Source organism: Mesoplodon bidens (genome assembly GCF_964165515.1).
Source record: "Mesoplodon bidens genome assembly, chromosome: 2".
NCBI classification, from domain to species: domain Eukaryota; kingdom Metazoa; phylum Chordata; class Mammalia; order Artiodactyla; family Ziphiidae; genus Mesoplodon; species Mesoplodon bidens.
The window spans coordinates 168,249,883-168,274,867 of record NC_138177.1 but is presented as its reverse complement, the minus strand read 5'-3'; the positions used below and the strand labels follow the sequence as shown (position 1 = coordinate 168,274,867).

The following is a 24,985-nucleotide window of genomic DNA, read 5'->3' as shown; positions in this document are numbered from 1 at the left end:
TGGCCCCCTCGCCCCCCTCACTGAACACCTGGCCTGACTGCACCTGTAGCTGCTGTGGATATGTTACCCATCATGCCTTGATGTGTGTGTAGGTGGTAAACGTAGGAGTGATTTATTCTACCTTTAAATTCAGAAATCATTTCAGAAATCAGAGGTGGGTGTTTTGTTTTGGTGTTGGGAGTACAGATGAGTTTTATTTTCTCCTTCAACATTTTCAAGGTTTTCCAAAATTTTACAACAAACATCTCTAACTTTATAAACCCCACCCCTCCCAATCTGATTTTTCAAAAGAAGGAAACTGGAGGTGAAATGCCCAGCTCCGTACAGAGGTCCAGCAAGCAAGGCCAGCCAGTATCTGTCCCGCCAGGCAGAGGCCCTGAGCTGGAAGTCCTGAAGGTCATCCAACTCTCCAGCCTGGCATCCAAGGCCACCCAGGCAGCATCACCCCCACGCCGCACCTTTGCTCTCACCATCCCCTGCTCCTGAAATCTCCTCCCATGACCATCACCAAATCCAACTTATTTTTTCAGGGCCCAACAACCAATTCTGCTAGTTCCATGAAGGTGTTTTAAAGCTCACCTTCCCTAATTGGGATGAACACCTCTCTCCCTCCTCTGACCACCAGTGGAACTTTATGTGGACCTGTTTTATAATCCTGATCATCTGACTTGTCCTGGAGTCATTTGCAGCCAGGTCTGACTCTCCTCCTGGGCTGAGGTGTCCTTGGGGGCGGGGCCTGCATATTATGTATCTTTGTGCTCCCAATGCCATCTGCAGCCTGGCACACGCTAGACTTCAAATGAATGTTCGTTGAACGTAAGTGAATTGAAAATACAGTATCCAAAAGGAGGTATTGTGATAAATCCATTTTTGGGGTGGGTACATCAACCTTGGAACTATTGTCATTTAGGGTTGAATTCTATGTGGTGGGGAGCTGTTGTGTTTAGCAGCATCCCTGGCTGCTACCTACTAGACGCTAGTGGACATCCCCAGTTGTGACAACCCAAAATTTGGACACTGCCAAATGTCCCCTGGGGGACAAAACTGCCTCCTGTTGAGAATCACTGGTGTATGGTTTCAAGGGGTTTTCATAAACAATCCGTAGGAGTAGGAATTCCCATTTGATAGATGAGAAAGGCAAGGCTCATGGAGAGTTTAGTGTTGAAACAGTTTTGCACGTACGTCTCCCATTCCGAGTCCAGTGCTGATCCCGTTATCCTGGAGGCCTCCCAGAACCCCAGCAAGGTCTATGCTTCTCCACTTCGGTGTAGCTACTCCCCTCCCATGTCCCAGGTTCCACAATGTCCAATCCCCCCCACCCCACCTCCGTGGCTTGTGCCAGGCTGTGAGCCACTGGTTGACCCTCAGAGTCCATGCAGACCAGACCTCAGGCTGTGCGTGAATCCGACCGTCACATCTTCAGCGCCTTGCCCTCCTCCCCGTGCTTGAACACACTGATGGTGACCTGGCCCGTCTCGGAGCCATACTTGTTCTTGACGAAGACACCGTAGCGCCCGCTGTCCTCACTGTTGACCCTCTCAATGGTGATGGTGACCTCCAACCCCTTCACCTCCATGTGGTAGCGGTCAAGGAAGGCAACAGGCTGATCATTCTTCAGCCAAGAGATTTCAGGGATAGGATCTCCTGAGACGATGCAGGTCAGGCACAGGGTCTGTTGGAAAGGACAGGAAGGGAACGCTCAGTCCACCCGCTTGGAATAACCCTTGGTAAAGTGTGAAGGTTATAAACCTTCACACTCCCATGGAGCTCCCAGTACAAGCTGCTCCTTGAACATAAGTTCATTATGTGTGTTTTTTTGTGACCCATAAAGTAATAACAGTAAAGGGAGATGTTTTACTCTAACCCCACATCCTCCATTCTCAACATTTCTACAGGAACACTTAACTAGTTAGACTGTCAGGCCGTTATTACTTTAGCAATTACCTGCCCCAGAATGGCCTGGACTTTGCTTTATTGCTTTTTATTGTATATTTCATTATGATTTTACCATGCCAATAAGGCTAGATTGCTTTAACATAAAGATTTAAGGATTAAGTTTGAAAATTCTCAACAGAGCAATTCTTACTGCAGAGGCACTCTAGTGTAATGGCCAAACACTCAGGGTCTGGAGCTGGGCTGCCAGGCTGTGAATCTCAGCTCGGCTCCTTTAAGCTGTATGACCTTAGGTAAGTCCCTTAACCTTTCTGGGCCTCAGTTTCCTCAGCTATAAAGTATGACTAGTAATAACACACTATTTCATGTGGTTGCCTTGATGGCTAAATAATGGAATAGTGCCTCCTGGCACAAAGTAAGCAACATGAAAACGTTAGCTATCATTTTCTAGAACATTAGACTTGAAAAACTTCAGTCCTGAAAGGGCTTTTTAGGTATCATCTAGTCAAGCTCCTGTGGAAACTGAAGTTCACACGGAGAAGTCTGTGACACCCAGGGCCACCTGGAGAGATGGGGTAGAACTGGGGTGAGCACAGGCCTGTCACCCGCCCCCCCCACGGGCCTGACACCAGGCTCAGTGTCTTTCCTTTATACTACATGTGACCAATGAGGTGTGGTCACTCGGCCAGACTCTGGTGCATCCAGCCCCTTCGGCTCTGGAATCCGCGGTGCTGCGTTGCTTCGTGCTCTTTGATGGATACAGGAGGGAACCCAGGGTGGGACTGCCGGCTGTGGGCTGGGGAACAGTCAATACCTTATCTTCCATGATCGTGGCCACGTCCGGCAGGCCCCTTACCACTTTGGCACGATCTGGAAGGGAAAAACGAGACCCCCAGTGATGAATGTTTTCCTGACAGCTGCTTCCCAGCAGCAGGTTCCACGAAGTTGAGGTTTATTTTTAAGCAATTCTTCTTTTTCTTATTTGTATCATTTTGGGAGGACATCCTTAAACTTGTATTATGTTATTTCCTCGCCTTTATAAACACAAGATAGGGGACGTAATGTGTTTCTGTCATTGACTTGAGGTTATTATCATGGCTGGTGGTACCTGGAGGTGACAGTGAGGTGCCCCTCCCCTGAGGACTGGGAGAGAAGGTGATAAGATTGCTCTGAGCCTTAAACTGGCAAAATGCACACAACTGGTGTGACGAACCAGCTCAGGGAGTGAATAGGAAGGGAGTTTTCAGGACACTGACTCTGGTCAAGGGAGGGGATCTGGTGGCCATGGCGCTGGGCAGGAAGAGACTGTGGTTGTAAATCACTAAGCAGAAAGCCAACATGTCGCAATCGAGGCTGTGGGAACGGACCCTAGACCACGATCAGGGATGTGCAAAGAGCCTAAAGTGGCTGGTGTCTGTGCAACAGATGTAGGGGAGGAGGAGCCTGAATCAGGGTTGAGGGGGGAGGGGAAGGATGGGCCCAGAGATGGACACTGTTGTGGGAGGAACGTTCACCAGGCCCATCATGGCGGGCGAAACAATCCACTTCCCTGGACGCTCAACTCGGCCAGCCCTAGCAACCACAGGTGGTGAGTTCAGGCCCCTCTGTGAGGGTCCTGGAGGGGTGTCCTGTGCAGAGACTCGGCATTCCAGGATGCGGGGGCAGGTGATTAGGAGGTGTGACGGGCTGAGTCGGGTCTGCAGGCTGCGCTCCGCCCACCAAGATGGCCGCCCGCTGCGAGGGCTCCTCACTGCTCTTAGACCCCAGATGGCCCCCTTCCAGATGGCAGTTATGAATGGCCTGCACTTCCCGCCAAGTGGGGACACTCAGGGACAAGACGCCATATAGGGCTCATGCCCCCTCCTACCAATGGCCCCAAACGGTCAGTTTCCCTCCTCACTGTCAGGTTGAACGGGGCTGCTTTGCTCTGCTGCCAGGAGGCTTCCCCTCATGGAAGGTCCTACACTGACCGGCTGGCTCACTGAGACCAGAAAGCCAGCCTCCTGGAACTGGGTGCTTTAGAACTGGTTGCGGGGACCCAGAGAAGCTCCAGTGCGTGGACCTGGTGGTCCCCCTGGGCAACTCAGAGGCTGTGTCCTGGATTAGGTGAGGCCCTAGGGCCCCGACAGCCGGAACCAGCTTCAGCTTTAAAGTCATCCCCTCCCAGGCCTCGCTTGGGAAGATCAGCCCAGCCTCAGTCCTGTCTGCCCTGCCTTTGGAGTCCCACCGACATCGGCCATGTGCCTACTCGCCACCAGGCCCGCACCAGGCGCATCCACGGTCTCAGGTATCCTCGGACTCCTCATCCACCTGTCTTCACGCTGCCACCATCCGGGTCTCCCGGCAGCTCTGTGACGGCCCAGAGCCACACAGACCCCATGGGAAACTGGGACTCCAGCTACCTGCCAGGAGGCATGAGCAGCTGGGAAGCCGCCCCAAACTCAGAAGTGGAAACAACAGAAATATGGCTGGACTTACTCTTCTCGATGATGGCCAAGGCTCTGAAAAACGGAAATGGGAAAAAGCCTGGTGTTTCATTTGTTAAAGGACAGTCCTGCCCGGGTAGGGGGAAGGTGGGGACGGGGGAAAGGTGGAGCTGTCCAGCCTCCCAGGAAGGGTCCTGTGCTTGTGCACCCCAGGGGCCTTGATCACACTGAGAAACGCCGAGGAAACTTACTTCAGTCTCTGGTGCTCAGCCAGGGCGTCCTCAAAAGCTACGAGAAGGAAAAGGGGAAAAGGTGCGTCAGGGCATCTACCCCCAATATCCCCACCTCCTGCAACCCACAGGTATAGAGCTCAGTGCTGACTGTTCCTCCACTCTGTTCCAGCATTCTCTTGGGGCAGTGCTAGGATTGGGTGGGGAGATGGGAGCCCCCCCAAAAGACCATGGGGTTTTCTAAACAGGTTTCACTGAGGTCAGACAGGCGGAGCGCTCACCTCGCCCCGAGAGATCAGCTGACAGCTGCCGGACTTCCTTCCCGGCCGCTATCTCTAGGGTGTATTTGCCCTTGTCTGAGTCTTTGGGGTCCAGGATGTGGAGCCAGATCTCATCCAGTGTGGTGCCAGCCCTCACCCGATCACCACTCTCCAGGCGTTTCTCTCTGAATGTGAGGGCAAAGAAATGGTTAACACAGCTCAGTCCGGGACGGGCTGTCTGTCTGCCCATCTACAGGTACCCCTGCCCCAAACTCCTCTCACGGGGTTTTGTTCCCAGATGTGTGAGCTGAAAGTGGTGACCATCCATGACATATTTGATAAATATCTATCCACTCATCCATTCATCATTCATTCATTCATCAAACCTTGTGGCAGCGCTGAATCTATATTTGTGACATGTCCTGCAGGCTGGGACTTTGAGGAAATGGTGCTCCAGGGTCAGTGACCACCTCCCCACACCCCACCAGTGGGAGCCACTTCCTCACTTCATCCTTTTCCTCATCTTAAAACCTCCCAGCGTTTCTTTCCACAATCACTCTTATGCGATTCTTATAAACTATATAAACTCCTTTCCTTCTTGACTTAAATTTCATTCCTAAAGACACCTGGCCCATGTCAGTATTTTGTCACAGAAGTGACACCTCTGGGCTTAGTCACGGGGCTCAGAAACTCTAGAGAAGGAGCTTCACTGTTCTGAAATTCAGCTTGGCCTTGGTCTCACTCACATGACAAATTTGACTAAGTCCGTCTACCCTTCTCCATAGAATGGGTGCAGTAATGTCTGCTCCACAAGGCTGAGGTTTGCAAGTAAGAAGCACTGGGAAAATTCTGCTCCCAAACTCTCTGGGGTCACTTAGCTCCTGGCTGAGTCTCTGCTACCTGATCCTGCCTTCAAGGCCTGGCCCTCAGTTAGTCGTCAGCACCCCCAGGTCCCTCTGCCTGCACCTCTCCCCTCAGCCTGTCTGCCTGAGTTTGCTAAGGCTGCAAAGACCCACAAGGGCATTTGACCATCTGGTTCTCCATCGTCCCTGCATCCTTCTCTCCCCCAGTTCCCAGATGGTGGTCTAAGACAATGGTCCTTCCCTGGCCATGGATATTCTGGGAAAGTGATCTTAGTGCCAGGGTTCCCACCTTTCCTGGGGAGCCTCCCTTCTCTGCCTCTAACAGCTGTTCCCGGTCCCAGACTCCCTCTGTGGACAGCAGGACCGGTGAGATACTCTGTCTCTGCCAAGCCCTGAGGACTGGGCTCTGAGGCGGGTGCTGGGCCCCCTCCAGCCTGGCTAGGGCTCCAGGGCAAGGCCAACCTACTTGTGGAACCAGGTGGTTTTCATGTAGTTCACGTTGTAGTACTTGACCCTGCTGAAGAGCCGGATCCCCTCCTCGGTCCCCTGGATTTTCAGTGGGGTCGCAGAGAGGGCTGGGGAGGCATGGGAGAAGGGTGAGTCTTCCCCAAGGCCCTTTGGGCGGCACATCTGGGGTCAGCCAGCTCGCCCCTGCTTTGGGGTGTGGTGGGGGGAGCACAGTGTGGTGAAGAGGGAGGAGCGTCTCCCCCAGTCTTTGAGGCTGGAAACTAAACCCACCCCTGGCAGCCAAGGATGGCTAGAGGTCCCCCGGAGGCTATGTGGCATCATGGCAGTGCTGAGCAAAGAGGGGGCTTGCTTACCACCAATCCTGCCCAGCTCAGTGAAGATGGCATCCAGGGCTGGAGGGAGACAGAGGGCATGGTCAGCTGATGTGGGGCTCCCCTAGGGATGCACTAGGTGGGGCCGTCCTTGGAAGAGGCTGGTGGACCTTATGAGCAGCTCTCAGAACACAGGCTTAGGGGTGGGGAGGGGATCTGGGGCACTGCGTGACCGATGGGGCAGGGGGGCAACGCACATGGAGGACGAATGGGCCGACACGACAGTCTTCCTGCAGGCTGAGACGGCCAGCCTGGTGAGGAGCCTGGGGCCCACTGGGGGCGCAGAGCAGAGAACTCAGGCTCCAGGTCTTGAAGCCTGGGCTCGCTGTGGGATAGTGCAGTGAACGTGGGCACCAGCGTCACACAGACCAGGCCCTGCCACTGACCAGCTGTGCAGCCATGGGCAGGTCACTTAACTTCCCTGGGCCTCAGTTGCCCCAAGTGAGGATCCCAGACAGTTTCCCCACAGGTCACACTGCATCTCTTGGTTCAGTGTGAGGCCCTCCTGGCCCGTCTCTGATGTCGCCGGCTCCTACCTTCACTTGTGAGGTTCAGGATGCTGTCGTCCTCCCCTCGCTCGTCGGAAACCTCTGCTCTGTAAACACCCTTGTCCTCTTTGGAAAGCTGCAAAGAAGGATGTGAGAAGGCGATGTCAGCATGAGTTCCAGGAGGAGCGATGGACAGCAAATCAGGAGGCCTGGGCTCTAGGCCTGCCCCTGACTCTCCTCCCTGGGCCTCAGTTTACCCCCTGCGATGGGTGATCTCTGAGGCTCCTTCCAGCTCCAGAGCCCTTTGATCCCAAGCCCAGGGCTTGTCTGGGCCTGGAGGTGGGGCGAGAGGGGGAACTGAGGGCAGAAACAGACGCCCCGCATGTGATTCTCAGGCAGCTGCTCTGAGCAGAGCAAAGCGAGCCCTCCTAGCAGAGGTGGGCCGAGCAGGGCGCACCCTCCAGCAGCACTGCCCTGCTTTCCAGGGGCCCTGGATAGAGGGACCTCTCTGCATCTCTCAGAAGGAAGTGTGCTTTCTTTTGCTCAGGACAAGGGGGTCCTTCCTGGCACATGCTTGTCAACCCCAAGTGAAGCCTGGGTCAACACTCAGCAAAGCAAGAACTTGGGTCATGCTTTGAAAGCAAGGTCAGAAGTCAGCTGTCCCCTCTCATTACACAGCATCTCCTCCAGGGGCTGCGGGGGTGGGGGCGTGATATCTGCCTCCCTGTCCCCTCAAAGGGCCCCTCTCACCCCAACCATCTCTACATAGTGTGCTTTGAGGCAGGATTCAAGGCAGAAGCATCTCTTAACTGGGGTATCAAAGGGCTGTAAACCCCAACAGTCTTCTCCCATGTCCCCTGCCCCCTCCCTCAGTGAAGGCTCCAAAGTCCCAGCCAAATTCCGGTAAGAGTGATTGGAGAAACTTCCGGCCCCACTCTCAAGCTTTGTATCTTGGTATTTAAACCCTCTGATCCTCAGTTTACTCACCTGTAAAATGGTGGCATAATCCTTGCCCTGGCTACGTACTATAGTTGCTGTGAGGATCAAGGGAGATAACTCTTCGGAAGCCAGAAAGTTCTGCACCAATAGGCTGGATGATTATGACAAGACTCAGTAGCTATTAAGCACCCACTTGATGCCAAGCCCTGTGTGAGGAGTTTGCACTGTGATGACAAAGGCCAACTTGCCATCATCTTGGCCAGGATTTGGGAGAGGACCCTGAAATCATTATTTCCTTCCTAGTCTGCAAACCTGCATCTGCCGCAGTCCTGCTTGGCACACGGTGAGGCCACAGAAATCAGGGGCAAGGCAGAAAAACATTGAATATTTAAGAATAAGCCTTGCATTTCTACCTTAACCAGGTCACACTCCTCCGAGGGCCACGGGGAGGTCGTGGGTGGGAGAAGTGAGCTCCAGGCCCTGTTTTGCTCTGCCCAGACCTGCCTCACATGGAGACTGTCTTCCTGTCCTGAATCTCAGGCTGTGGGGGCAGGAAGGAATCTCTGAGAGAGCATCCCTCTGACCTGCTCGTGTAACAGATGAAAACTGAGGTCAGAGAGAGACAGTGACTAGCTCAGGGCCATGCAGTCAGTGGCAGGGCCAGGACTGGAATCCAACTAAAAGGAAAAATCAGTATTACTGAGCTGTCTTTATTTAAAGTTTTGGTATTGTTTTCCCTCATGGTCTTTTTTTTTGGGCATGAATTTTGATCCTTAAAAATATTGCATGAGGGGCTTCCCTGGTGGCGCAGTGGTTGAGAGTCCGCCTGCCGATGCAGGAGACACGGGTTCGTGCCCCGGTCCGGGAAGATCCCACATGCCGCGGAGCGGCTGGGCCCGTGAGCCATGGCCGCTGAGCCTGTGTGTCCGGAGCCTGTGCTCCGCAACGGGAGAGGCCACAACAGTGAGAGGCCCACGTACCGCAATTAAAAAAATATATATATATTGCATGAAATATTATTTATCTTGAGTACTGAGCCTTTCAGTGCTTCCTGAAAGTTTGTGCGTGAGGTCAGTGCCTCACTTGCCTCACCCTGGTCCTGACTCCCTGCCCAGTGCTCCTGGCACTGCCTGGAGGCTGTGAGCCCTGAAGTCAGAGCTGCACTTACCTCTTCGATGCAGAGAAGCCCTGCTCCAGTCTGCGGGTCGTACTGACCATCTGGGAACTCTTTCTTCTGGAAGAACCACTGGAAGCGGGTTTCTTTCTTGGTGTTGGTCACCTGAAGAAGGTGGGGAGTGAGAAGACTCCTTCAGGCTTTCTCTTTTAAATGAAGACTCAGTTCATCAGAACCTTTTTTTTTTTTTACAAACATGGCTCCCCCCTGCCCCCAGGCTAAATCTCAGCCAACCCCTTCCTCACACCATATGTCTCCTCTGATGGTTTCTGGACTTGGGACTTGTGCTAATGCTATTCCCTCTGCTTCTTGATCCCTTTCCTACCCTATTTTTTCTTGTAAATGCCTGTGTCACCTCCTCCAGGAAGCCTTCCTTTATGCACCCCAGAGTGTGCCCCATCGTGAGTAATCAATTTCCTGCATATCTCCATCACAGCAGGAGCTACGCTGTTTTCTCCACGATCTTGCTTTGGACTGTGGGATCTTACAGGCCTAAGGAGACCACTTCTTCACCCTTGTATGCCCAGTGCTTGCAGAGTGTGTTACACAGAGTAGGTACTTAGGTTTGCTGAATGGATAGGCTTCTGGGAGTGTGCCCTCCCCTCCCCTGCCCTCCCCCAGTTATCTAAAAGGCTGCAGGGTGCTGAGAAAGAACTCCCGCTTTGGAGTCAGGCACATCCGGTTAAAACCTGGGCTCTAGACTCTGCCTGTTACCATGTAGTCTTGAGCTAGTTCCCCACTTGGTTTTTCATCCTAAAGTGAGGATGGTAACACCTCTCTCACAGATGATTGTGAGGCAGATGAAATAAAATAATGCTCTGAAGTGCTGAGAACAGTGTCTGGCAGAGCCACTAACAGACACAGGGACTACCGCTCAAAATATAGAGCCCTCACTTGCTCCCAGACCCCTGACCCCCAGAACCCCTCCCAGAGCAGCTGGGAGATCTAGCTCAAGCCTGACTCAGCGCACACTAATTCACACTAACTCTGCTCCCTGGGCTTTTGTTTTCCAGTTAAATGCAAAATCCCTGGGGCTACTTCCTCTGCTTGGGATCACAGCAGCACAGGGTGTGGAGTTGCAGGGAATGGGGCAAAAGACAACCACGGGGCTTGGGGACAACCACAGGTCTTGCCCCACGGGCCCTGGGGGCAGGGCTGGAGGCGGGGGCGGGGCTTTGCCTTGCATATCAGCAGCACTTGGCAGTCCTCGGTGACCTTCCACTGCAAAGGCTCCTCGAAATACGGACCTGTGAGGGCAAAACAGCACGCCCAGCGGTCAGAGCGCCGGGCTCGGCCTGGGCGCCACCTGGTGGTGAGATAGGGGAAGGCAGCTGGGGAGGGGCACCTAATGACTACTGGCCCCTCGGATTCTGGGATTTCTCCCCCACGAGGGAGGGGACTGGGGTGAGGCATCTGGGAGGCATCTAGGGTGCAAAGTTTAGGGCGCTCACTCTCGGGGTTGGGCAAGTGCTGTTTCTTTCTGGCACGAGGACAGCACTAGGTCAAATGGCAGTGGCCCTCCCTCGGGGGGTCCAGCAGGGCGGAGGGATCTATTAATCCACTTGCCCAGCGGTTCCCCGGCGCTGTCTGCTGGCCTGCTGGCCGAGGTGTTTGAAGTTCGCCCCAGCAGTTCTTACCCTGCTTTCTCTTCCAGTCTCTTCTCTTAGCATCTGCCTCCCTTAGAAGTTTGTCGAACTCTGTGAACACAGAAGGGGGAACGGGTGTGAATCAGAAGGAGCGCAGGTCCAGAGGAGGGCGTCAGGATGTATCGAAAGAGACGCCCAGGCTGAGAGCTGAGGCCGGGTGCATGGGGCAGGGCGGGGGTCAGGGCACAGCTGACCGTCATCCACCAGAGCCAGGGTGATCTGGTTCTTGGCTTTTCCGTCTTGGAGCTGAGCAGTATACGACCCTTTGTCGTCCTCAGTCAAGTTTTGGATGATAACTTCCACCAGGCCCTTCTCTCGGACAAAATTGATTTTGCGGTTCTGGGGAGAACAAAACCCGAAAGTCTTTCTGCCCTTTTCCAATCACAGGGAATTTGTGCTGTAGGGTGCAAATCGGGGCGTGGTTGGACTTGGGGGTAATATATGCAGAGTTAGAAGCCTTCAGAGACTGGGGAGGGGGCCCTAGGTACCCCTCTCCTGTGTATAGACTGGGCTTTTCCCACACCCGGCCCCCGAGAACACCCCGGGGCCCGGCAGACACTGGAAACCGTCTTGCGTGCTTGCATCAGTTGCAATTAATAATAATCCCCAACCTCCTACTGTGCCATGTTTTTTGGTTATTTTCTACTTCTTTTGCAATTTAATATAAAAAAAACCCACATAAAACTATAAAGGATAATATTAAAAGGCCTGTGTACCTGCTACCCAGAATGAACACTTACTTACATTTTGTCACATTCTAACAGTTTTCTAACGTTTTATTTTGCGCATTTAGGGTGTATGTATGATTTGAGAGAATCGTCTAGTTCGATTTTTCTATAGCGGCACCTGCTAGTATCAGCGCTGTGTACCAAGAGTCCAGACTTTGTTACCCTGCCTCTACCATGAGCCAAGGTCACGCTTAATCTCTGTGCAGAACTTTCAAATCTATTTTTTTCCCAATTGCTCCTCCTGATTCTGGGGCAACCAACCCCATTTTACCGATGCAGAAACTGAGGCACAGAGAGGTGAAGAGACCTGCCCAAGGGCACACAACCCACAGGAGATGAATATGAGTCTTCTGACATTTAGCCCCGAGCTCTTTCTCCTCTGTCAGAACCAGCTTCCCTCTTTATAACACATAATTTTTGATGGCCATCTGGAGATGAAATTCACAAATAAGATCTTCTCATGATTGAATCTGTCATGAGAGATTGTACTCATGTACATTCTCATGAGTACAAGAAGAACAGGAAAATGAATGAAAGAGCATAGGTAATGTGGCTAATAGAATAAAAACTCTCTATTCAGTGTAAAAAAAATTGCACTGCAAAAAAAATTACACTGCAAAAAAAATTCTTTGTGATTGTATCTCAGAGTTAGGGTCTAGGCTTGGATAATTATAAGCATGAATGTAGGTTTTTCACCTTACAAATGTTTGACAGGACAGTGAAGAATTGTGGGAGGCATGGGAAGTTCTTTGTGGGAGTGTTCCCTGCGTTGGCAAGTGTCTAGCATCCCTACCACCCATCCCCCAGGTACTAAAATCCAGGTGTCCTCACCCCCCAACCCTATCACTGTGACAGCCAAAGCTGGTGGCCATTTCTGAAATGTCTGGTAGGGGAAGGTGCAGCCAGTGGAGACCACTGCCTGTGAGACCACTTCCTGGGCCAGGAACCTCACTTAGGGATTCTGAGCCCCCAATTACCGGTGAGCTGAAGATTTCCTTCTCGTTGAAGATTAGATGCAGCTCAGCGGCTGGAGACAACTTTTCTACTTCCAGCCAAAGCCGCACGTCTCCTTGCTCGAGGATGTCAACGTTCCAGCCGGAGATCAGCTTGATCACTGGGAGACAGACGACAGGAAAGGGTGGGCAGGGAACCCTTCTCCCCTCCCCACTCCCGACAGCCCCACCTTGAGCACACTGTGGGCATTTAATGTGCAAAATGTTTCAGAGTCTGACGCAGACACGACTGGGGTGAGGGGCTGGGGAGGGTTTCCCACATTGAGTCCCCCTAGATTGAATTCATCTCAGGGAATTCATCCTCTTCCCACAGCTTTGAGGTCGAGCTTCTCACCCTGGCTGGACACTGGATCCCCAAGGACTTTCTAAAACACCAGTGTCTGGCTCCAGACCCAGAGGTTCTGATTTGTTTGGGGTGTGGCCTGGGCATTGGGATTTTGAAAAACTCCGGGGGTGATTCCAATATGCACCCAAATTTGTGACCCCTGCCCCAGGGACTGCAAAAGCTACTCCTGGCCAATGGAGGGAAACAGGGGTTTAGATGATCCACAATCCAAGAAGAAGAAAAAACCAGCCACTCTGCCCTCCCTTGCATCCCATGTGCTCTCTGCTGGCCGCTCTGTTCCCTTCATGGACTGAGGACTCCCTGGGTCTCTGACCTTCCAGCCCCAAGACGTCCCCATCCTTTGCCCCCCCCGCCCCCCCCCCGGCTAGTTTCTGGCTCTTGGCTGACTCAGCCCTGCTCAGAACACCCCAGTGGGCCTGGCGGGACTGCCCAAGGCTGGTGGCTTGTACCGCTTACCTGGGTTTCTAATCTCATGGCTCAACTTCTTCAGCTTGTTCAGCTCTGGGACAGGGAGAAGCAAGGAAGAAACCAAAGAGAATGACATACCCGGGCCAGTGGGGTCCGTGGAAGCCGTCCTAGCGTCCACACTGGGTGAAAGTCCCAAGAGACTCGACTTGGCTACTGAGGGGTTGATTGATGACCACTGTGGGCCTTGGCTCTGGGGCACTGAGGGGGCTGTGGGCGCTGCCGCAGGCCATCCTGAGGTTGCTTATTCTCCTGTCCTTCAAGACCTGATCAAGTGCCACCTCCCCAGAGAAGCACCTACTGTGTGCCAGGCTCTGCATGATCTCAGCAGTCCTCACACCATGCTGTGGGGTGAGCATTACTCTCTGCCTCCTGAGGCCCCTTGTTAACCCACTGAGCCATACTGTCCCAGCATCTGAGGGTCTGTTCTCCCCACTGAGCCATACTGTCCTAGTATCTGAGGGTCTGTTCTCCCCACTGAGCCATACTGTCCTAGTATCTGAGGGTCTGTTCTCCCCACTGAGCCATACTGTCCTAGTATCTGAGGGTCTGTTCTCCCCACTGAGCCATACTGTCCTAGTATCTGAGGGTCTGTTCTCCCCACTGAGCCATACTGTCCTAGTATCTGAGGGTCTGCTCTTCCCACTGAGCATTTCAGTCTGCACGTGTCTAGGGCAGGCCGGCAGAGTGCTGTCCCACTGCTAACTGCTTTTTTGTGTTAGGTTTGTCTCTTCTGCTAAGCTGAGCTCTGGAGCTGCATGGTATCTGGCACACAGTATGTGCTCAATAAATACGTGTTGCATGAATGAATTGGCAGGGGCAGGGCTCATATCTCATTTCCTCTTATAAGCTCCAGAGTCCTTAGCATGATGAGTCTGGACACATGGCAAGCATCCATTCCAAAAACAAAAAGCAAACCCCATTACTTTTGTGGATGGCTTTAGTTTGCATGGAATCATCTAAGTATATCTGCATAACAACATTGTTTCACTTAGGACAGCAGGGATTATAATCCCCCTTTACAGATGAGGAAACGGAGGCCCAGAGAGGTTTCATGACTTATCCAAGGTCAAGCAGCCAGGAAATTGTGGAACTGGAATTGCACTCTGGACCTGCCTGCCTTCTGCTTCTTAACAAAATCAAAGGGCCTCCAGTGCAATCATCAGGGAGGACAATGGGCTGTCCCAGTTGCTATGGAGACAGCAGAGGGTGAGTCTCATAGATGACCGCTGAGGCCCGGCATCCCCTCTCTGGTTTACCACAGTCCCCACTGCTCCCTTTTGCCATCCTCATTACTCAGACCGACTGCCATTTGCAGTTTATCATTCTACTTATGCTGTTGTTTTTCTTAGGCTACGGAAGGCAGTGAAATAATTCACTGGTACCTTTGCTTTTTATCAAAAGTAGATAAAGTAAAGAGAAAGACAAGAAGAGCGTGAACTCCATCAGGCAGGGATTTCTGCCTGTTGAGTTCACTGATGTAATTCAGTGCCGAGGACAGTCTCTGTCATATGGTCAGTGCTCAGCAGATACTTATTCATTGGCTGACTGACTGAATGGGTGGGTGAGGGCCTACTTCCCTGGAAATCTCTGCTTTACTCATTTTTATTGCTTCTTGCTGGCCTCTGGGGTATTTGTGTTTGGGACTCCATGTCTGGGTCATCTCTCTGGGGAGGTGGCAGTGGAACAGGGGCATCACCTTCCTCCGTCAGTGTGTGGCTTGCTGAGATTTCCTCATCAGCGTCGGTGACCACCACCGAGTAGGTGCCCAAATCCTCGAGGCCAGGTTCTTTCAGGATGATCTTGGACCTGCAGAGACAGGAGGGCAGAGGCTCTGAGAGGGGCCGTGTGCCCTGGAGGCCTGGGAGCTGGGGAGTCTCGGTCGGCTTTGCAATCCCTGCACCCCAGCCCAGACCCCGGCCAAGCCAGTAAGCAGGGGTGGCAGCCTCCTTACACCTCTTTGGGGTCCCCTGCCCAAGGCACATCTGGCCTGCCACTTTCAATGGTCCTCACTAGCCAGGCTCTCTGGAGCAGTCTTCATACTGGCCACATCTCCCAGGCCTGCCTCTCTCCACAGGGCTCAAGTCATCAGCTTTGCCTCCTGCTGGACAGGGCCAAGGCCAGAGCTGCTGGGGGTGGAGGAGGGAGACCTGGGGGCACTTGACATCCTAACCGCTCTTTTACTGATGAGGAAGCTCAGCCCAGAGAACTTGCAAGAGCAAGTCACTGGCACTCAGGCTAGAAACCAAGTCTTGAGCGTCTCCTCAGAGGCACACACATTCCTTACAGAAAAAGGATCTGCAAATGCATGGCACCGTTTCAGCCTCTCCAATGCACTCTCCCTCACTTCTCCCCAGGTGGCGGTCAGCATCCTTCATGAGAGACCAAGCAGTCCTCTCAAGCTCGTTATCTGGGGGTCCTGTGGGATGGTCTCACCCATGACCTTCTGCCCACTCATCCGACAACGTCTGGGACCCGTGGACGAGTCGTGCTGCCCCCTCCCCTCACTTACTTGTTAACTTCCTCCTCGACCTTGACCCTCTGTGGGTCCGGTGGGCCCTTGTAGTCCTTGGACCACTGAAACTCCGAGGAGTCGGGGGCCTCGGGGGCTTCGAAGGCCATGTAGATAAAGCCCTCATCATCCACACCGACCTCGATCTCCCGAGCATCTGGGGGCAGGATCCAACGGAGGGCAACAGACATTTAGAAACGATAAACCGGGTCAGGTCGCTCCCCTGCTTAACCCCTCCAGTGGCTGCCCATGGCTCTTGAATAAAATAATAAAGCCCAGACTCCTTGCTGTGGCCTCCAAGGCCTCGTGTGATCAGGCTCCTTCTCAGCTCAAATGTCACCTCCTCAGACTACTGAGGCTAAAGGAAAGCCCACCCCACCCTATCACCCTGTTTCACTTCCTTTATAGCACTTATCACTGACTTTTTCATCATTTACTTGTTTACTGTCCATTCGTCCTGCCCCTCCTCCCACCAGCACAGGAACCTTGCTTTCTCATCACTGCCATGTCCCCAGTGCAGTGTGGGTGTCACCAAATACTTGCTGAATGAATGAATAATTAAAAGAATGGAAAAAGAACACACTTTATAGCGAGGAGAGCTGAGTGATTCCATCGTATACTAGCTGCGTGACCTGGTCATTTAACTTCTCTGAGCTACAATAAAATCAGCTCTAAAGTGGAGACAGTGACAGCTCCCTCAGGGGCTTATTGGGAGGGCCAGACCGTGTAAGGACCCAGCGCAGCATCTGGCGTATGTGGTAGGAGCGGACCTCGGGAGCCGTGACTGCAAGGCAGGCAAAGCCACACGGCATATCTGAAATAAAGTTGGCTATTCTTTTAAATATCCACGAAGACTTGTATGAGTTTAAGAATGTGGCATATGGGGCTTCCCTGGTGGCGCAGTGGTTGAGGGTCCGCCTGCCGATGCAGGGGACACGGGTTCGTGCCCCGGTCCGGGAAGATCCCACATGCCGCGGAGCGGCTGGGCCTGTGAGCCACGGCCGCTGAGCCTGCGTGTCCGGAGCCTGTGCTCCGCAACGGGAGAGGCCACAGCAGAGAGAGGCCCGCGTACCGCAAAAAAAAAAAAAGAATGTGGCATATAAAGAACGGAAGACCCAGCACATGGAAGGAAACCATATGTTCATATCTTGGGATCCCATAGAAATAAATGAGAGTGTGGATGGGAGAGAAACAGGCAGGAAGGAATGAGGGGCAGGGGGGTGAGGCGGGGTGAGGGCCCAGCAGGTTCTGTCCTCCTGCTGCAGACCAGCGCCCTCCCCCTGCCCCTACCTGGCTTGTCCTCCAGGAGTACTGGGTCGGTGGGCATGGATGGCTGCCCTGGGCCCGCTGAATTCACAGCCTGTACGTGGAACACGTAGGTCTTCCCCGGCTGTAAGTCAGAAATCTGGGGGAAGGGAGGGGGCAAGAGTGAGCACGGAGGACGGCAAAGACCCACCCTTCCTGCAGCCTTGGCCGCGGGCTGCAGAGGACCCCCAGGAGGGCCAGGCTGCCCTGGGGGTGGGGGGCAGGCTAAGGGCACATTGCTCTCCTGAGTTCCAGCTTCAGGTGAGCTTCTCCCCTGAGATTACCTCCCATGCTTGGGATGCCTGGAACTCCACCTGCTCAGAACTTAACGCATCATCAGCCTCTCAACAAGAAAACCCTTTCTCTTCCTGCGCCCCCTGCCTCTCCTCCATCTGTCACCCTAGAAAGAAGCTTGGTGATCATCATCTTTTTTTTTTTTTGCAGTACGCGGGCCTCTCACTGCTGTGGCCTCTCCCATTGCGGAGCACAGGCTCCGGACGTGCAGGCTCAGCGGCCATGGCTCACGGGCCCAGCCGCTCCGCGGCATGTGGGATCTTCCCGGACCGGGGCACAAACCCGCGTCCCCTGCATCGGCAGGCGGACTCTCAACCACTGCGCCACCAGGGAAGCCCAGTGATCATCATCTTTGACAGCTTCTTCTTGAGCCCTACACATCTAATCACCGAAGTTCCCATTTTATTTCCCTAACGTTTCTTGAATGTGGCCTGTGTCCCAGCCACGCCTTTGACTGCAGCTTTATTTCTTCTCTTCTGGATTAGTCCAACAGTTTCCTAAATGGAGCCTCTGCCTCTAGACCCTTCTTCCCAGTCTATCTTTCCCTCTGCCAATGTTTCCAAGATGGCAGTCTGAGTACACGTAACTCTTTCAGTGGCCTTCAGGGTAAAGTCCAGATTTCGAGGCTTGGTACCTAAAGCCTTCCTCACCCGTCCATCCTCAGCCTTCTGTCCTCTTCTCTGCGCCCCCTTCACTCCCTGACTCCTCAGGGTCCCCCACGCATCACATCGCTTCACACCTCCCTGCCTTTGCCCTTGCTGAGCCCTCTGCCTGGAACGCCCTCCCTTTCTCTTGGTCTAGCAACAACAGCTCACCCTTGGCCACTCAGCTTGGACAGATGGGATGAGGCCAGGAGAGGCCTCTTATCTTCCTCCTTGTAGCTCCCAGAATCCCTCGGACCCTCCTTGATTGTATGACACACAGTACTGTAATCGCCTGTTCCCTAAGGACTGTGACTGTAGCTTTGTACATCTGCAATCTAGTTCCAGATCTGGCACTAAGTAGGTGTCCAGAAGTGCTGAGTGAATGACTGAGAGAGTGAATGCCGGCCAAGCATCCACGTGCAGAAACGGTGCCGACTCACCGAGGCTCCCCCACCCTGGGCCAGCCTGCCTGAGGAGCAGAGGGACCATCCATCTTGCGTGGCTCTCGGGCCAGCTGTCCAGCACTGGCCGACTCTAATGTAGGGAGCCGGGCCCCGTGGGGGCGGAAATCTCAGAGCATTCCATGGGCTGAAGCTTGCCCTTCTTCATTTGGTCTTTTTTTTTTTTTTTTTAATAAATTTATTTATTTATTTATTTTTGGCTGTGTTGGGTCTTCGTTTCGGTGCAAGGGCTTTCTCTAGTTGCGGCAAGCAGGGGCCACTCTTCATCGCGGTGCGCGGGCCTCTCACTGTCGCAGCCTCTCTTGTTGCGGAGCACAGGCTCCAGACGCGCAGGCTCAGTAGTTATGGCTCCCGGGCCTAGTTGCTCCACAGCATGTGGGATCTTCTCAGACCAGGGCTCGAACCCATGTCCCCTGCATTGGCAGGCGGACTCTCAACCACTGCGCCACCAGGGAAGCCCTTCTTCATCTGGTCTTAGATAGCCTTAATGTTATTGTTTCAAAAGGAAATATTTTTATTTTTTTCTGATTATGAAAGAAATTTATGTTTGTTGGAGGAAATATTAAAGCAATAGAAAAGAATATAAAATGAAGGGGTAAGGCTCTCCTGGCAGCCCCATTCCCAGAGATGACCAGAATTGACAATTTTGTAAAAATCCATTTAGACTTGCAGATGCACGTAAACCACGCAGAAACGTGACATGTGCCATATTCTGCTTGTTAGTATCTTCTTTCCACATTGTTTTGGGCCTCTCAAGCCTGCTTTCTTTCCTCTTGGTGCTAACAGAGTGCTAACGTGTGGTCTTGAAACCCACACACCCTCCTGCCTGCTGGTGAAAGATGCCTCAGGAAAATGAGGTGGAGAAAATACTCCCTCTCTCCCTAGAGCTGCAGAAGATGAAATCTAATACACATCACAGAACTTTCCTTACAAACTTTCCTTAAACAAAGAAGGCCTCTGAGACATGCTGGCTTCAGAGATGGATGCTGTGAAGTCTGTGATCCTGATGGATTGTCTGTTAGTAATTTGTGTCTGCTAAGAATGCTTCAACGGACACCTTTGTTTTCTGACATGACAAATATGTGTGAGTTGTCTTTGTTATGCCAGGAAAGCATTGTTTGCGCTTCCCCTTCTACACGAGTGCCAGTGAAAACAACCACCGCAGGTGAATAAAACCAATGATTCTGCTAGATTTCTTATTTATCCAAAGAGTTTAGAGTTTGCTTCTCATTTAAATTAAGAAACGCATATATGCCTCCATGTTCATTAATATACAATATGATATACATGTTCTAAATGTTATCTAACATATACGTATCCTGCTCTGTATTGTGCATTTTTCTTCTTAGCCACATATGGTGGATATGTTTTTATGTCACAACATACACATAGTTCTACCTCATTCTTTTCTTTTCAATTTTTCAATTTTTATTTTTTATTTTTTTAGCTCTACCTCATTCTTTATAGTATTGCCACTCCTTCAGCTACTGTAGCCTTTACGCTCCCTGACACTGAGTCCACATTAAGGATACATTGTGATTTATTTAAGCAAACCCTCTACTGATGGCCATTTAAGCTGTTTCCAAATTTTGCCTTTATAAACAACGCTACAGCGAGCATCACTGTCCTTAGGTCTTTGCACACTTGACTAATTATTTCTCTACAGTTCAATCCCAGAAGCAGAATTCCTAGCTCAAGGGATGTGCATATCCAAATGCTAATATACCTTGCTGATTATAAGTGAGGTTTTAAGGGGGAGTCTGCGCAGCATGGAGCAGGTTAAGACCAACTGCCGGCCAGACCTACTACCGACTCGCTGTGTGACCCTGGCTAAGCCACTCCCCCTCTCTGGTCCTCTGCTGCCATTAAGTGAGGGCAGTGATCTCTGAGGGTCATTCCAGCTTTGGCGTTCCATAGTCCTGCCATATCCTGTGGCAGGGAAGGCTTAGGGTGGGTCAGAGGATGAAGGGGCAGGGACTCACCCTCAGGTGGGTGCCAGAGATGGGGCCTGGAGTGACCGGCTTCCATTGCTCAGAGCCTTCCTCCTGGACACTGATGCAGTAGCCCGTGACCGGTCCGGCCCCTTGGTACAGTGGGGGCTCCCACGTCAGCATCAGGGAAGTGGCCCGCACTTCAAACACCCGCACGCCATACGGGGGTCCTGGGGGAAGACAGGGTAGAGAAGGAGATGGATAGCCAAATGGCCAGCCAGCCAGTCAGCCAGTGGGCGGGTGGCGAGTCAGCAAGCTTATCAATCTTTCAGTCCCAGCCAGGCCTGGAAGTGCCTGCTCTGGACATGGTGGGGACCTGGCCGGCCTTGGCTTCATGGCAAAGCTTGGTCTGTGTCTGAACTAGAGTTAACTCTTCAAAGTGTGCTCAGTATCACTTCCTCTGGGAAACATCCTTGACCCTCCCCAGCCCTGTCCCAGACAGCATTAATCTTTCTAACCTCTTTGCCACTTCAGTGTTTAATGTAGAAGCTCAGGGTGTGGACTCCAGAGTCAGATCACCGGGGTTCATGTCCCAGCGAACACCCTTTTTCAGGCTATGGGGACTCTGGGCAAGTTACTTAGCCTCTATGTTCCTATCTCCTCGTCGGTAAAATGGGGATAATAATAGTTCTTATAAAATAGTGCTGTCGTGAGCATTAATGACATAACTTATGCAAAGTGTCAATACATAGTAAGTACCCAACAGATATCAGTTGTTTATCACATAGTGATTATCTGCCATTCAGGTAAAGGTTTTGTGCTGAAAACAGAACTGAGCTGAACAGAAGGATGGAAGGTTGTCATCCCTCCTTCCTAAGGGGGAGATGAAGGGCTAGTTTGTGAGAAGGCTGATGGCACTGCGGGAGTGGTGCAGAGGGTGACCAACCCGCCCTGTTTGTCCAGGATTGGGACACAGGACTTGCGGTGGTAATACTGGGAAAGTCCTGGGCAAACTGGGACGAGTTGATCACCTAGCAGTGTGCCTTTGGGGTTTGACATTGGTCTGTGTTGAGAATCGGAGCTTAGATGGGGTGTTGAGCTAGAGGATAATTTGGATGTGGGTACAGGGCCAGTCAATGGCCAAGGTCAGGGCTCTTGACTTGGCAGAGCTAAGACTGTGTCAGAGGTTACAGGGGGCAGGGGTCTGGGGTTTGGGAGCAACAGAGCAAGCTTGAATGCACAGCGAGCCCGGCGGTAGCGGTCATCTTGTTTGTTAGTTTGGGGGAGGGGAGGGGAGGGCAGGTGCTGGGCTTTGGCACCTCCCAGCCGCTCACCTGGCTGAGGCATCGTCCACTTTTTGCACTCAAACAGGCTGCTGGGTGCCGACAGCTCTCCAACACCAGCCCAGTTTACTGCCCGGGCCCGGAACTCATAGAAGTGGCCTTCATGAAGGTCACTGACCTTGAAGAGGAAAAACACAGACCGTGAAGGCTGAGGCTGGGGAGACAGGGGACGAGGTTCACAGCAGGAGGTCTATAGGAGCTTCACATAAGATTGGTCTGCACTTGGCAATCAGCTGGATTATCGAGGCACCAAACCTGAGGCCTCTCTCAGCCTTAGGACCTCCAACCCTGACCCCCACTCTCCACCCACACAAATCAGGACACCCGGCCAGTGGCCGCATTCCAGCCTCACCTTGCACATCTGGGTGGGGATGGGCTGCTGGTTGACCGAGTGCCAGTTCAGTTGCTCTGAGTCGTGTTGGTCTAGGAAGTAGCCCAGGATCTTGCCCCCTCCACGCCGCTTAGGGGGTTTCCACCCAATGACCATATAATTTTCCCCACAGTTCAGGAGGGCGAAGTCATATGGAGCAGATGGTGTAGCTACGGGGAGGCAAGGGGGTGAGGGCCACTGCTCCCGAGGGGCAGCCGGACTGGGCAGTGGGGCCCGAGGGAGGCAGCGAGCCTCCCCCAGTGGGTGCCCACACTGCTCTGGGGCACGGACTTAGCCAGTAGCGTCCATTGGTAATGCTGACTCAGCTATGTGCAGGGCACCTGGGCCTCCGAGCTGGCCAGACTTCACCCCATGGCCTCAGGCCATTGCTACTTCCTCCCCAAAGGAAGGGGTGGTCGGGGTCAGCAACAGATCCCCTGAGAAGGCTTCTGCCCCATGGCCTCTGGAGTTGGACCCTCCAAGTGGTGGTCGAGAAGCCCCCTGCTCTCTGCTCAGCCCAGGTCTGTCCCCAGAGGTGTGCAGGCTGCACCTGCCCCTTGGACTTACCCAGAGCCTGCTTGACCTTGATGGGTTCAGTGACAGCTGAGCTCTCCCCAACTCCAGCCTCGCTGACTGACCTGATACAAAACTCATACTCCTTCCCTGTCCTCAGCCCGGGAACTGTAAACCTGGGAGAGAAATGTACAGCCTTCAGGAAAGGCCAAACCAGCAGCATGGAGACATTCCTGAACTTTCTAGAACAACTTTGTGGGGATAAGTGGCCACCAGCATGGTAGGATTTGAGGCCTCAGTTCTTGCCTAAAGACCTTGCCCCTGCCCCCAGAGTGATGCCTGTCCCCTGGAGGATGAGGTCCTTAAGGTTTTAAAGGATGTAGCTTCCAGAGCCCATCATTAAGATGCGAATACTCTGGGAAAGTTACCAGTTGAAGGCCCAGGTAGCCAACCCCTAAACTGAGCAACTTGGTACATCTCTAGGACTTTGGGCCTCATCCTGGAAACACAACAAATGGCTCTTCTTATCTGTACGGATGCTGTGACTAAAGCACAGAGTCCTTTTAAAGACCTCTGAATAATCAGCCAGAGACATACAAGGACACTCTGGCTTAGAGAAAAATGTCCTCCCATCCTGTCTCTTCTTGATAAGACCCAAACTGTGAACATTTTTTTCCCTTTTCACTTATAAACATTTTCCTGTAGCAAATCTTGTTCCACAGGGAGCTTCCCTTGGCCAGTTGACCCCGAGGAGTTGAATGTTGGAATGTCAGAGGGGCCTTTATGGATCAAACCATCCAGTCTCTTCATTTTACAGGTAGGGAAGGGCTCCCCCAGAAGGAGTGGAGTGAGCCAAGAGCACAGAGCCAGTTAGGAACACGACCTGGACCGAGCCCCGGTCTCCCGAATCCCAGCGCAACGCCTGCCTGTTCAGTATTCATTCATTCAGGTCTTTTTTGAGCATCTCCTGTGAGCCAGGTTCTAAGGAGCTCATGGAACGGTGGTGGACCAGACCCTACGTCCCAGCTGAGCTCCCTTCACACCATCACCCCAGGCAGCACTCCTGGGCAGCAGTGTTTAGCCTCTTCCCAGCCCTGACACATGTAACCGATGACATGCACACATGTGACGAGGTCTCTGGATGTACCAGAGGACCACGCCACGCCCCATGTGTGACACGTTCTTCTGACATGCCACTTTCATCACATGACTCTCCCTCAGCCCCTGTCCTCCCCTTCAGGGACGCACATCTGAATGCAAGTCAGGGGAGAGATGTCATCCTAGGGGTAACCTGGACTCAAAGCTCATTTGTCCCAAACCCGATTATTCTCCAACTGGAGAACTTTAGCAGTGACAAAGCATGAGTGACCGTGAGGCACCATGTGCCAGAGGGGCACCAGGTTCTGTCCCCTTTTCTGGGTGAGATCATCTTGGGGCTCGCAGCCCAGGGTAAGGGGAGCCCACAGGTGTGCTCAGGGCCCAGCCGGTTGTCTGATGGAAAGGGAAGGGGGGTGGGTGTCCCTACCTGAGCCCCTGCCCCGACAGAGCCTCAAAACGGAGAGAAGTCATGAGTCCAGAAGCCTCGAGGCTTCTGCCTGCAAGGACCAGGGCCACCGAGTGAGGAGGGAGACTCAGAGGGGAGTGCAAGTGAGATAGGCAAAAGTACAGGAGTCTGAGCCGGGTTCAGAGAGGGCGAGTCTCTGTGCAGGGGTGCCCGGTGAGGGAGGAGCGGGTGTGGAGCCTGAACCCCAGCCGCCCTGGCTGCACTCTCTGCCTCTCTGTCTCTAAGTTCCTGGAAAGACAAGACCTAGCCAGTCACCACTACCTGCAAACAGCGTGCTCCTAGTGAGTGCTTGCCGAAAAAGAGGCTGTCTGGGTCAAGTCCACTTACTAGCTAAGTGAGCTTCGGCAAACTCCACTTACTAGCTAAGCTTTGGCAAACTCCTTAACTGCTCTGTGCCTCGGTTTCTTCATCTGTGCAATGATAATAGAACTAATACGGGGCTTCCCTGGTGGCGCAGTGGTTGAGAGTCCACCTGCCGATGCAGGGGACACAGGTTCGTGCCCCGGTCCGGGAAGATCCCACATGCCGCGGAGCGGCTAGCCCCGTGAGCCATGGCTGCTGAGCCTGCACGTCCGGAGCCTGTGCTCCGCAACGGGAGAGGCCACAACAATGAGAGGTCCGTGTACCGCAAAAAATAAATAAATAAATAAAAATAAAAAAGAAATAATAGTCCTAAGTTCATAGGATTGCAGCCAGAACTAAATGACCTAATATATGAAAAGAACTTAGAACAGTGCC

The 24,985-nt window shown here is 52.8% G+C and overlaps 1 protein-coding gene across 1 annotated transcript in view; it reads right to left on the bottom strand.

Moving 5' to 3' along the window:
• Positions 1 to 273: 273 nt before the first annotated feature.
• Positions 274 to 24,985, bottom strand: part of MYOM3 (myomesin 3) — a gene marked incomplete at its 5' end in the record, with an annotated part of 45,586 nt that continues 20,874 nt past the window's right edge. The window contains 21 exons of the mRNA XM_081224899.1: positions 274 to 1,672; positions 2,708 to 2,763; positions 4,372 to 4,394; positions 4,571 to 4,607; positions 4,831 to 4,994; positions 6,139 to 6,247; positions 6,494 to 6,532; positions 7,048 to 7,135; positions 9,107 to 9,217; positions 10,292 to 10,359; positions 10,750 to 10,809; positions 10,953 to 11,097; positions 12,464 to 12,600; positions 13,302 to 13,346; positions 15,010 to 15,119; positions 15,823 to 15,979; positions 17,113 to 17,227; positions 20,509 to 20,687; positions 21,792 to 21,918; positions 22,153 to 22,340; positions 22,738 to 22,859. Coding sequence (XP_081081025.1) covers positions 1,412 to 1,672; positions 2,708 to 2,763; positions 4,372 to 4,394; positions 4,571 to 4,607; positions 4,831 to 4,994; positions 6,139 to 6,247; positions 6,494 to 6,532; positions 7,048 to 7,135; positions 9,107 to 9,217; positions 10,292 to 10,359; positions 10,750 to 10,809; positions 10,953 to 11,097; positions 12,464 to 12,600; positions 13,302 to 13,346; positions 15,010 to 15,119; positions 15,823 to 15,979; positions 17,113 to 17,227; positions 20,509 to 20,687; positions 21,792 to 21,918; positions 22,153 to 22,340; positions 22,738 to 22,859 — 2,341 coding nt within the window. The 3' untranslated portion in view covers positions 274 to 1,411. The remainder of the gene's footprint in view (positions 1,673 to 2,707; positions 2,764 to 4,371; positions 4,395 to 4,570; positions 4,608 to 4,830; positions 4,995 to 6,138; positions 6,248 to 6,493; positions 6,533 to 7,047; positions 7,136 to 9,106; positions 9,218 to 10,291; positions 10,360 to 10,749; positions 10,810 to 10,952; positions 11,098 to 12,463; positions 12,601 to 13,301; positions 13,347 to 15,009; positions 15,120 to 15,822; positions 15,980 to 17,112; positions 17,228 to 20,508; positions 20,688 to 21,791; positions 21,919 to 22,152; positions 22,341 to 22,737; positions 22,860 to 24,985) is intronic.